This window comes from Leptonychotes weddellii, chromosome 1 (assembly GCF_054177405.1).
Source record: "Leptonychotes weddellii isolate Sample4059 chromosome 1, ASM5417740v2, whole genome shotgun sequence".
NCBI lineage: Eukaryota > Metazoa > Chordata > Mammalia > Carnivora > Phocidae > Leptonychotes > Leptonychotes weddellii.
This window is the reverse complement of record NC_138369.1, coordinates 6,476,728-6,489,883: the sequence shown is the minus strand read 5'-3', so window position 1 is coordinate 6,489,883 and position 13,156 is coordinate 6,476,728. Positions and strand designations below refer to the sequence as shown.

The window sequence follows — 13,156 nt, the reverse complement described above, 5'->3', positions numbered from 1 at the left end:
AGCACTGCCCTGGGCCAGACCTCACCACCTCTTGCCTGGTTCGAGGCTAACCTCTCCCTGGCCTCCCTGCCTATCCTTCCACAGGGCAGCCAGTGGGCTGAGCAGGTCTCTCCTCACCCGTGTGCTCTTTGGGCTCTCATGCCTAATCCCCCACCAGACTGCCAGGCCATGTCACCTGCCTCCTGACCCTCCCCCCCAGCCTCACTTCACAGCTTCGCACATGCTGTTGCCCCTGCCCAAAATGTTCTCCCTGGGCCCCCGGCCCAAAGTAAATCCAACAGCCAATATACTGTCCCACACCCCCAATCCTTGCCCCTCTCAGCCTGACCACGGCATCTCCTGTCTGCCACACACGCTGCCTCCCTGGCATCCGGCTGAGGTCCAGCAGGGCACGCATCTGCTGGCAGCAAGAAGAGACGGGAAATGCCACAGTCAGGTGGATGAGGAGGAGTATGTGTGCTGGGACACGGCAAGGGCCACTACCATATGGGACACCTGGGCCTCGCTTCCCATCTCCACTGCCAGCCCAACAGGATCCAACCACAATTCTATCTCCACGGCTACTACCCTGTCCCCACCTGCCCCCAGGCACCACTCCCACCTCTTCCGGTCCCCTGCCACGGGCGGGCTCCTGTGGTCTCTCTTTCACCAGCAGCCACAGCATCTGGTCAAGTGACACCTGGGCCTAAGGGTGCACCCCACCAAGTGGGTTTAGAGCTGGGCTCTCATGATGATGCTCCTGTGTGCTCTTGGGCAAGTGGCTTCATCTCTGGAAGCCCCAGTTCCCTCCTCTGTATAGTGGGGATGATGGGAACGGAGACCCCAGCATTAGTCCAGGTTAGGCACTAGGCTAATATGCACCCTCAGAGCTTCTGCCTTCAGTGCTCTTCAGTCTGCCACTCTCTGCTGGAAGGGAGCTCCCCCTTCCCTGACACCCCAACACACCTGTCAGCCTTGGCTCCAACATCGCTTCTTCAAAGAAGCCCCAGGATGCCCCACCCTCTAGGATGAAGTTAGTCACTCTCCCCTCTCCACACACACTCCAATCTGGTGGGGGCCAGGCCTGCCAGTCTCCCCCCCGGCCTCCCCCTTCTGTCCCCTGGCACCAACGGGAATGCCAGGTGGGCAGGTGGTGGCAGCAGCCTTGGTCCCGTCACTGCTGTGCCCTGGGCCTGGACCAGCCTGTAGCATGCACTACGTGCTCAGTGGACCACAGCTGGTGACGGCCACCATGGAGATGATGGGATAGCCCTCCCGCCATGACACAGCCTGCCACCTTCCAGTGCAGAATGCCAGCAGACCTGTTCTCCCAGCAGGCCATCCCGAGCAGGCCGGCAGAAAGCACACAACCACAGCCCCTGAGTCAGCACCACACGGGGAGGACCTGCAGTGTGCCAGGCACTGTGCTGCGGCTCGGACGTACTGAATAATGTGGTCTTCATGGCAACCGCCAAAGTCAGCGCTATTATTATCTTCACTGTCCAGACAGGAAACACATCGTGAGCGGCAGTCCCTCCCCAGGGGCCATGAGGCCAGTAAGCTGCAGAGTCACGATCTGAACCCAGGCAGCCTTAGCGCTCAGGGCTGACCCACCAGGGCAGAAGCTTTCCCCGCGTGGCCAGGGGCCAGAAGCATGCACATCAGCATCAGCTGGGAACTCATTAAAAATGCATATCCTCAGCCCCCACCCCCTACCAACCGGCTGAATGGAAAGCGGAAACCCACTGGGCCATGCCTTCCTTACGTGACTCTCTGACCCACTGTCATCTGAAACCCCCGGCTCTGCGGCTGCCAGTCTTGGCCAAGCTGATTGGGACACCTAAACCCACAGGAAGCAGCCCACTGGCTCGCCTGTGGCCTATGACCTGGCAGAGCTCACAAAGAGGAGGTGCGGGCCAATCGGCTACCACCTCTCACTGGAGCCACGCCCCCTCGCAAGTGGGCTGGGCGGAGTCAGAAGATGAAGATGAGAGCACGTGACTGGGGCACAGCGCAGGGGGGGGCTGAGCTCTGACTCAGCTGATGCCCACCCAGGTTGATGCCCATCCAGATCGGGTGCCAAGTGCGAAGGCAGGTGGCCGGCCAAACTTCAGTTTGCCCGTAAAATGGGGGCGTGTCAGCTGCCTTCCTAGGACAGGTGTGTCTAACCGGGCCGTGCGGGGAGCCTGGCGCCCTGTGGATGCTGAACCCACAAAGGCTGATATTCCAGGTCAGTGGGGAAAGCAGCATGAGGCCACTCGGGGCTCTGGAGGGAGGAGAGGCCATGCCCCCAAGAGCTGCCCTGTCCCCTTCCAGCTTCTGACCCGAGATGCTTTCCAAGGAGGCCTCAGTGGGTTTTATGCTGGAAGACATGCCCACCTCATGCCAGACTTGGCCCAGCTGATTGGACACCGAAGGGAAGACAGAAAAAAATCTACACGTGGGCCATTCTATATTCAATGGATGGGCCTCTTCCCAAGCCAATGTCGTCATCAAAATGGACATGGTGGTGAGGAGACAGGACAACCGAGTGAGTGTAGGAGGGGACTGATCAGAGCAGCTGGAAAACTAGCTAGGGAAGATATCTGGGGGGACAACTGGCAACATACTCATGGACTGGCATCAGATACCATGCAGGAACGATTACTTTTCTTGGGTGTGGCTGTGAATGTAGGAAGGTGTCCTTAGTGCAAGGGGAGGCTCCCTGAAACATTCTGGGTTGACGTGTCACAACGTCTGCTACTGATTTTGAAACCGTTCAGCAAACTGTGTTATCCACAACATTGCACACAAACATGGCGCTTAGCAGCCTGGTCACAATGAAGGACACGAGGGGTGGGTGTTCACCGAACTGTGCTTCAGCTGTGCTACACACGTGGAGACCATGAATTCAAGCCCAAATGACAGCCCAAGACCCCGGACACCGCCATTGGCCCCCTCACTCCTGCCAGGCGCTGCGTCCACGCTCATTTCCTGCTACAGCAGCGAGCTGTCCCACTGTACCTGTTTTTGAGAAGATGAGCTGCAGAATGAGAGGCCGCCGGGTCACGATTCCTGAACCTCGGGGAAGGAAGTCCCTGTGGGAGGGGAAAAGGACAGAAGTTACTCACGCGGCTGGCCTGCGGGGCAGGAAGTGTGACCACACATGTGGAGCAATCCCGTCTTGCAACTGGGGCAACATCAGCAAAGACACCAGTCCCAGCCAGGCACTGGGGAACGCTCTGACCTTGGAGGGTCCTGAGGCCACAAGGGGCAGAGGAGGGACTGGAATGAAGGTTGCCGTTGAATGGTACCGTTTCCCTCTGGCTGGCTGTGCTCCAGCCCCAGCCTGCCCAAAGGGCCCTTTCATGGACAGATATCTGAACAATCTCCTCACACCTCAAAGAGATCAGTGCATTTCCTACATACATGTTATAAATTAATATAATGCCATATGTATGATAAAAAGATGAAATAAAATATGATGTGTTTCATGTCCCAAAAAGACAAATCGATATAAGCAGGAAGTGGATCAGTGCTTACCCAGGGGTGGGAAACGAGGAGGGAGATTTCTGGGGTGCTGGACACATTCTAAAACTGGACTATAGTGGTCAACTTACTACTATTTACTGTAAATTTACTAAAAATATCACTGCATTTGAAATGGGTAGATTTCCTAATACATAAACATCCCTCAATAAAGCCATTAAATAAAAAAAATATATCCTGTGTATTTCACTACGGAAATACTCAGGCACCACTTGCACCTGTTTACACTAACACATGTGGATTCATGCAAAGTAGGATGACCAGAAGGCACTCTGGACCAGTGAGAAAGGAAAGCCAAAGACCAGGGATCCAGGGCACCGAAGTAGAAGGGGCATTTTCAGAGATCATTAAAGCCATGCAAAGAATTCTTGTCTTGTCTCATGTAAAATGGAGAAAGGTTCTAGGTTCAGAGAATTTCAAACAAGGTTTGCACCTAGATAAATGTTTAGATCATCTGCAATTTGTGCAGGACACAGGACAACTGATACAGGGCATCCCAGCTGGGATGGTTAGAGAAGGCCCCTCTGAGAAGGGGAAACAAGAAGTGAGCTACATGCAGGGGTACAGAACGGGCAGGGTGGGGAGACAGCAAGGAGGCCCCCAGCTCACCAGGCCCTAAAGTCAGTTCTCACCATGGCCCTTGCCAGAGAGCAAAGCCACTTCACGGCAGATGCCAGGCTCTCCCAGGGACAGGGCAGGCCTGCTGCTGGCTGCTAACCTCTCAAGCACCACATACAGCCTTGACCCTGGCCATCCCAGAGCCCCAGGCCCCCTGGCTCAGAGGCAAAGACCTGAGAAGCAGGGACAGGAGGCCCCTCACACATCAGAGGCATGGCATCCTGGAAACCATCAGCGCCAGCTCTCCAACACAAAATCAGCGACAGGAGCGGTGACAGTGTGTACGTCCTTCGCCAGAATCTCCCACTCCGCCTCTTCAACGCAACCGAACGGGTCCATGACCAAACAATACAGAAGCATGGGAATGCATCCCTCCCACCGATCTATGTGCCCCCCACCCCATGCTGTGTGTGTGACTGACAGAGGTTCCTTTTCACCACTGACCCGTGTTCACTGGCGTGGATGGGCCACAGTTTGCTCATCGGTTCTCTCATTGGTGGGACACCTGGGGTCTTTCCAGTTCGGGGTCATTACAAATGCAGCTGCTATGAACATCTGCACACATGCGTCTGGTAGACACATGCCCCCATTTCTCCTGCTGAGTCTGAGGGCAGACCTGAACAGGGAGAACTAGTCTCTGCAGATAGAAATCAGAGCAGTTGGTTCCCTTTGGAGAACTGATTAGAAGGGGCATGAGGAACTTTCTGGAATGACAACATTCTCTATCCTGATCTGTCTGGTGGTTTCCTAAGTGTATGCATTTATTTAAAAAAAAAAAACAAAACAGGGGTGCCTGAGTGGCTCAGTCGTTAAGCGTCTGCCTTCAGCTCGGGTCGTGATCCCGGGGTCCTGGGATCGAGCCCTGCCTTGGGCTCCCTGCTCAGAGGGAAGCCTGCTTCTCCCTCTCCCACTCCCACTGCTTGTGTTCCCTCTCTCGCTGTGTCTCTCTCTGTCAAATAAATAAATAAAATCTTTAAAAACATTTTAAAAATTAAATTAAAAAAATTAAAAAACAAACAAGGTCACTAGGCATCAGGGAGTGGTGGGAATGTGGACTGAAATTCATGGGGTCTGGCCTCTGACCCCAGGTCACCCGGCCTCTGGGCCCGCACATCTGACTCAAAAGCCACTGGCATCTCCCCAGCCCAGGCCAAGCCTTCGGCCACTGGTATTGGCACATGCTGTCCTGTGACTGTTCTGGGCGTGGCTGGGGGGCCAGGCACCATGAGCACAATGGTAACACCACAGACAACAATGAGAGCCTCAGCAAAACACGAAGAGGACCAGGACCAACACGCTGCCCAAGAGAACCCTGAGAGCTCTGGGCACATGCAGGGAAGGTGGCTTTCTGGGGCTGGAACTTGATGGGGAGTGGGAGGGATGACTGGGTGCAGCCTGGGCAAAGCAGGTACGGCCTGAGTAGGAGAAGGCTGAAGGACGAGGCTGGGCAGGTGCACGCGGCCTCGCATCCCAGGCCAGGAGCACCAGGAGCCCTGGTATTCCTCCAATTGTGTTTTCCAGAAGTTCTCAGACTGCTGAGTGGAAAGAGCAGCAACACCTACCTGCAGCCTGGACAGTCCCCCCGCAAAAGCAACTCCCCAGAAATTTCCAAGAGGCTCGGTGAGGAGGGGCCTGTCTGGCTGTGCCCCCAGGTCCACTCAGAGGGTTTTCTGACACAAGGCAGCAGGAACCCTCTCGGGGCCTTCTTTCCCCTGGGAAGGAGACCACCACCCCAAGTAGCTCTGCCCAGGACACTGTCCGCTTATCTGGAGTCAACTCTCAAGCCTCAGTCGTCTGCTTCCTCTGCCCTGAGCCACCCCACCCACGCCTGCTCCGAGGGCCGCCGTACACCCAGGCTGCCCTGCACACAGTGCGACTCGGGCCAGCTTCCCTGTCTCTCTCGGTTTCCCGGTCAGAAGGATGGAGTAACCGCCCACCCAAGGTCAGCTGGGTACCAAACAGGCACCCCCATGACTCACCCCCCCTCCGCCACAGCTCTGGCTCAAATGACACCTCCCTAGGGAGACTTCCCACCCTCGCTCACAGCTCCACCCCCCACCCCACATCCCTCCCACCTTCATTTTTTCCCTCATCACTAACACTCCAAGCCACTCATCTGCTTACCCACCCCTCCCTGCCACGCAGCTCCCCAGGACAGGGTCTCAGGTCTATTTCGTTCCCTGGCACAGAGTCGGGGTTCAATAAGTGTTAGCCATGATCATTTCTGCACCACACCCAGGCCTGGTCCCAGGATCCTCCTCCCAGGTTACCTACGGTTATCTTTCTAAAGCAAAGGCCAGGGATCCAAGCTTCCCTCCTGAAGAACTCACACGATCCATCCCACATTTGACAGGATCCTCTACCTGTCCATCCCCCCACCCCCACCCCACCCCTGCATCCTCCACCTCTGGGATTTCCGCAGTTCTGGCTTCCAGCCTCTGCAAGATCTGTTCCCTCTGCCAGGAAACTCCTCCCCACAGGCACTGCCCACCTACGCGTGGGCAGATGCCATGGCATGCACCCCTCCCTCCCAAATGCACACCCCTTCTCACTCCCGCAACATGGCCTTCAACGTAAGTCCAGTCCTGTGACAGCATATGACATCACCTGGCCTGGTCACTACTGGATCTCCAGCACCTAGAATAGTGCCTGGCATACAGCAGGTGCTCATTAAATGTTTGGTGAGTGGCGAGGAGGAATACAGACTCTGGAGCCAGAGAGCCTGGGTTCAAAGCCCAGCCCTTCCCCCCATGAGCTGTGTGGTCCTGGGCAGGTACCCACCTTCTCTGGGCACTGGCATGGCCGTCTACCAGATGAGGGGACGCCACTCATCCTTCAGAGAAGATCCCGCTGGCCGCCTGACCTGCACAAGTCACTTTCACCCTCTTGGAGCCTCAGTTTCCAAGCCCTAAAATGGGCCACCTCTCCCTAGAAGGTAATGAGGGCTCCCAGGGGAAAGGTGGTAGGGAACAGGGAGGGTAAGGCACAACAGGAGGGGGCAGATCAGAAGCCCTAGCTGTTTGTTTACTGTTGTCTGAACAGAGCCTAAGATCCCACCAGGACCCCTTGGCTTCCAGCCCCCCACATGGGTGGGGATGTCTACCTGAGGGAACAATGGAGGCTTAAAACCCAGGCTGACAAGTGGACAGGTGGAGGCCTTCCCAGGGGAGGGAAGAAAATAAACAGATAAGCCAGCAGAGGATGAGTCAGAGCTGGTAAGCGCCCAGGTCACCTGTCACCTGGGCAGCATGATGGCAGGAGGCCCAGCAAGTGCCCTAGGCTGGGATCCCTTCCTCATCACCATATCCTCATGGAGGGGGGCGTCACTCAAAGCCTCAGTGTGACCAGGAGACCTCAGCACAACACCAGCCGCGGGAAGAGCCCTCAGCAGGCAGCCCGTGCTCCAGGGACCTGTTTGTACCCAGCTCACTCTCTCAGGCTGTCAAGAGCCCAGATAGGGAGCACTGGCTGCCCCCCTAGCCCAGCTCTAACCCAGTCTTCGGCAACATCTCAGCAAACCCTCTAGCAAACACCGAAAGAATGACACCAGGGCCAATACCCCCATTTCCCAGATAGGCAGACTGAGGCTCAGAGTTTCAGGACGTGCCCAGGCAACTCAGTGAGGAAGGAGTAGAGCTGTGATGGGAACACAGGTGGGATGTCAATGAGGCAGACCCCCAATCACCCCCACACACCCCAGGGCCTCCTTTGTGGTTTTGCTAGAACAGAGGCACAGATCATCGCTTGGCCTCTGGAGCCTCACCATCCAGTCCACGTGCCCCACCGGTCCCCACCCAGTCCCTGCCTCATTACCACCGATCTGGACGCCATCCAACGGTAACCATTGGTCACCCAGAGCCCAGCCCACACTCAGTGGCCCCAGGCAGGTGCCACTGTGTCCTTGGGGTCACCACAAGGGGTAGGCAGGCTGACTCGGACTGCAGACACAGGGCTCCTCCCACCCTTCACTGCCCACCCCACCCTGCAGCAAGCCCTGCAGGCCCCACCTGCAGATGGAGCATGAACTGGCCCACTTCTCTGCACATCCAAGGCCATCACGCAGGCCATCCCTGCTTGCCTGGGCCAGTGCAGCTGCTGCCTCTAGGGCTTCCCACCCTCACCCCCAGAGTGGCCATAGGGTGCCTGTGGATGCCACGTCAGAGCATGTCCCCCCTCTGCTCAGAGGCTTCCCAAGGCTCCCACCTCCCTCGGGGTAAAACCCCAAGTCCTCGCTGAGGCCCACAAGGCCCTGCACAACCTGCCCAGTCACTCCCGGCCCTCCCCCTTACTCACTCAGCTCCTGCTATACTGTTCTCTGCCATGTTCCCCCAAAACAGGTAGGGTCCTGCCTCAGGGCCTTTGCACTGGCTACTCCCTCAACCTACAAATCTCTCCCTGCAACACCCACAGGGCCAACTAGCAACTCCTCTCCTGTACCCACTGCCCGGCACCCCCCGAATATGAAGCAGGTCCTGCTCTGTTATATGCCATCCAGCTTCTCAATTCTTCTCACAACTGGCATCTTCCAGTTTACTGATTTGTTCATATGGCTATGGTCTGTCCCTTCCCTCCCACCCACCCACCCATTAGAGCGGCAGCCTCATGGGAGCAGGGTCCTCTGCCTGGCATGTTCTCCGGTTTCTCCTCAGCTCTCAATAGCCAGCCAGGCATGAGGCAGGTGACCAATGTTTGTGGGATGAAGGACCAAACCTGCCACTGTCCAATGAGACTGAGGCTCAGATGAGGGTGGGTGGACTTGTTGACTTTCACAACCCACTCCAGGTGCCACCCCTTCACAAATCCCCAGCAGGCTCCTTCCTGCGCAACAGTCCTGCAGGGTCCAGAGCCGGCCCCGCCCTTGGCTCTCAGCCCTAGGGTCACCTGCTCCAAGGTCTCATCTGGAGGCCAGGCCAGGAGCAGAAGCAGGAAGTGGCCCATGGAGACGAGTAGCTGTGGCTCTTGGGCCTCTCAGACCTGAGCTGGAATCTGGGCACTGCCAATTCTTTTCTGGACTATCTGTGCAGGTCTAGTCACCTTTCTGTGCCTCAGTTTCCCCATTTGTTAAGTGGGGGATAATGTCACCTGCCTCAGATGGTAGTTGGAAGGATTTGCAAAGTTCTTACCATAATGCCCAAAAGAGACCATTTGCCCTATATAGTCAATGGAAAACTGGACATGATGTGAATCAGACCATGACCCTCCTCTGCTCCAAAGGGCTCCTGATGGCGTCCAATTGCCCTGTCACCTCCCTACCCTCACCCCTACCCTCACTCACTCCCTCAAGCACACTGCTGGTCAAGGTACAGCAAACAGGCCAAACCTACTTCTGCTGCAGGGCCTTTGCACGTGCTGATCGTCTGCCTGGAATGACCATCTCCTCTGAGCCTTTCCACAATCCTGGCTTCCTCTGGTCACTCAGGACTCAATCCAGATGTCAACTCTTTTGAGAGGCTTAACTGTCCCCTACTGACTCCCCTGCCCCACGTCACCGTTTTCATTCTCCTCAGTGGGTCTGCAAGGATGGCCTCTCCCTGCAGCAGTGCTTTCCAGAGTGAAATCTGTTAACCACCTAGATGTCCACCAGGCTGGAATTGGCTAATCAATCTTGGAACTGGCCCAGGAGGCAATCCAGGCCGCAGTGCTGAAAGCAAAGTGTGATGCACAGAACAGACTGCATTCTCCAAACCTTTTTTTTTTTTAATGCCTGTGCACATTTCCTGCCTGTGTGGGGACAACAAACTTGGAGGGGACACCTGAGCCCTTGATGGAAGTCAAGTACGGAATGCAAATGGAAAAACTTTGTTTTAACAGTTCCCAACATGACTTGAATTTCGGTCTTCCATAACTTTTTTATAACTTTTATAACGTGTAAATATTAATTTTGGTGGCTCATTCAGTTAAGCGTCTGCCTTCAGTTTAGGTCATGGTCCCAGGGTCCTGGGATTGAGCCCCGTGCTGGGCTCCCTGCTCGGCGGGGAGCCTGCTTCTCCTGCTCCCTCTGCTGCTCCCCCTGCTTATGCAATCTCTCTCTCTCAAATAAATACATAAAATCTTTAAATATATTATGTGTGTGCATATATATATATAAATTTTTAAGCGCCAAAGCAACCAGTCAGCCAAGCAGCATTTTCCTAGTTGACAGAAAAACCGCTGGCAGCTGGGGACCCAAGCTCTTGAGTCTGCCCTCCTGGGGGTCACCTGAGCATCCTCACTGCTCTACCCTGCAGCAGACAGCCTATGTCACGAGGCCACCCCGGCTGCATGCCAGCTGTGTGACCTTGGCAGCAAGGTCACTCACATCCTGGGCCCAGTCTCCTCATCTATAAAATGGGGTGTGGTGGGGACAGGAGAAGACAGTGCAGGTGCCAGGGCGTCAATGAGTCCCCACTGCATCTCTACAGCCTGGTTGGCCACATATGGATCCCTAGTTCTGTGCATGTCACCGCGAGAGGGGCCCAACTGAGCCCAGAGGCAGGATGTTGATAAATAGGCAGGAAAGAAAGCCAAGCAGTGCCCCATCACACTCCCAGCATTCCAGAACCATCCTCCTTGCAGGCTCCTTCTTCAAGTAGGAGAATGGGTGTGCGTCCTCCCCAGGCCCCCTCCCAGATGATGGGGCAAGGAACTGTCCAGACAGTGTCACACAAGACAGGATGACCTTACCGCCCTTTCTTGGGCCATGCCTTCCCCACCCCCGACAGCCGATCTCTCAGCAAATCCTACCTTAAACATAGCCGAACATATCCCCCCGTTCCCCGTTGGGTCCCAACCCCCTTAGGCTGAGTCCCCTGGGTCACAGCCATGCTCCCCAACCCTCCATGCCCCACTCTTGCCCTGCCCCATGTGTTCCCAGCCTGGCAGCCAGGGATAGCTTTGCAAACCACAAGTCCGATCGTGCTGCCCACATGCTTAAAACCCACCTGTGGCTTCCAGCAAACTTGGGACAAAACCAGCGTCCTCCCCGCAGCCCACAAGGCCCAATGCCAGTGCCCCATCACCTCCCTGCCATTCTCTGCTGGCTCCCCTGGCTCCCGCCTCCAGGCCCCGCTAACATGTGACATCAGGCTGGATGGCACCTGCCGGGAGAGGTCCCCTGAGTGCTTCCCCAGGCGGGGCTCTGTCCCGTCTCCATGCTTCCTTCCCGCATACTGGTCCCCATTCTAAACTGTCTGCTTTGTTCACGGCCTGTTCCCCCATACCCAGCACCGTGCCCGGCACTCAACAGGTGCTGAGGAGGGCACTGCAAGAGGGGCTGGCATCTCCTGGGTCCGCACAACGCAGCACTGAGCTGAGCTCTGTGCAGAGTCTTCACTCCACCTCCACAGGGGCTCTCACCAACCCCACTTCTCAGATGGGGAAACAAACTAGAGAGGTTTGGTCACCTAGACCAAAGCCACCTAAGTGAACAGCAATCCCTCCCCCCCAACAACAACCAGTGAGGCACCAACCCAACTGGCTTCATTCCCTGTCCCCATCTGCCAGCACCATCCTGGTCACCACACTGGAAACAAAGATGAACTCTGAAGACAGGACAGCCAGTCACAGCTCCCTGTAGGGACAAACTGGCCAGCAGATCATGACAGTGGAGAGCACAGAGGCTGCATGGGGACAGCTCAGCCACAGCCTCAGGCCTTCACTTGCCCAGATCTTGGTTTCTCCATCTATAAGATGGGGATAGTAACCGTGCCCACCCCGTCGGGCTGTCAGCAGAATTAGAAGCCCAGTGCCTGGCACACATAGGGCCCTATTCCACAAGACTGGTTGATAAGGGTGATGGCAGAAAGGGAGACCTTCCTTGGCACCTCAAGGAGGACCCTGGCACAGTCTTTCCTGGCAGACCTGGCAAGATGATTCTCAATCTGCTCCCACTCCAACATAGCAATCCCCTTCTAGGGATCAGCCCTGGGCACAGTAGACACACAGGCCTGTCGCCTTACCCCAAGGCCCTGTCTGGAGGGGGAAACTAAAAGCTCATGCAGGAGGGGCGCCTGGGTGGCTCAGATGGTTAAGCGTCTGCCTTCAGCTCAGGTCATGATCTCAGGATCCTGGGATCGAGCCCCGCATCGGGCTCCCTGCTTGACAGGGAGCCTGCTTCTCCCTCTGCCTCTACTGTTCCTCCTGCTTGTGCTCTCTCCCTCTCTCTGTCAAATAAATAAATAAAATAAAATAAAAATAAAAGCTCATGCAGGAGAGTGAGTGGACTTAGTCAGGTTGGGACTGGACTGAGGACCATCAAGCCGTCGTAAAGAGAGCACGAGACAAGGGAAACGGAGGCAAGTCAACAGCAGTCGTTGGGAGATGTCAATACCCCATCCTCAATAATGGACGGAACACCAGGCAAAAGATCAGCAAGGAAACAGAACACATGAATACCACCATAAACCAATGAGATCGAACAAACCTGCACAGAATACTCCACCCAACAACAGCAGAATACAGTCTTTCAAGAGCACATGAACATTCTCCAGGTTAGGCTGTATGAAGGTCAGTCTATAAAACAAGAATCATAAATGTCAAAGGACTGAAGTCACACAAAGTATGTTCTCTGGCCACAATGGAATGGAGTGAGAAATCAGTAAGAAAAGGAAATTTGGGGAAATTCACAAGTACGTGTAAATTAATAACACACTCCTAAATAACAACTGGGTCAAAGAAGGAAATGTTAAGGGAAATTAGAAAATACTTCGAGATGAATGAAAATGAAAGCACAACATATAGGCCCAAACTTACAGGCTTCAGTAAAAGCAGTATGCAGAGGAAAATTTACAGATGTAGGCACCTATGTATATATTTTTTAAGATTTTATTTATTTATTTGTCAGAGAGAGAGAGAGGAGGGGAGCACAAGCAGAGGAAGCAGCAGGCAGAGCAGGGAGAGGGAGAAGCAGGCTTCCCGCGGAGCAGGGAGCCCAATGCGGGGCTCGATCCCAGGACCCTGGGATCATGACCTGAGCCAAAGACAGACGCTTAACCAACTGAGCCACCCAGGCATCCCTAGGCACCTATATTAAAAAAAAAAAAAAAAAAGCGGG

General features: G+C 55.3%; 1 protein-coding gene across 1 annotated transcript in view; it reads right to left on the bottom strand.

The window, feature by feature from the left end:
- The window catches only part of DNM2 (dynamin 2), a 57,630-nt gene extending 50,705 nt beyond the window's left edge, over positions 1 to 6,925 (bottom strand). The window contains exons 1-2 of the mRNA XM_081805384.1: positions 6,907 to 6,925; positions 2,983 to 3,084 (exon numbers count right to left, since the gene is read on the bottom strand). Coding sequence (XP_081661510.1) covers positions 2,983 to 3,084; positions 6,907 to 6,925 — 121 coding nt within the window. The remainder of the gene's footprint in view (positions 1 to 2,982; positions 3,085 to 6,906) is intronic.
- Positions 6,926 to 13,156: the final 6,231 nt, after the last annotated feature.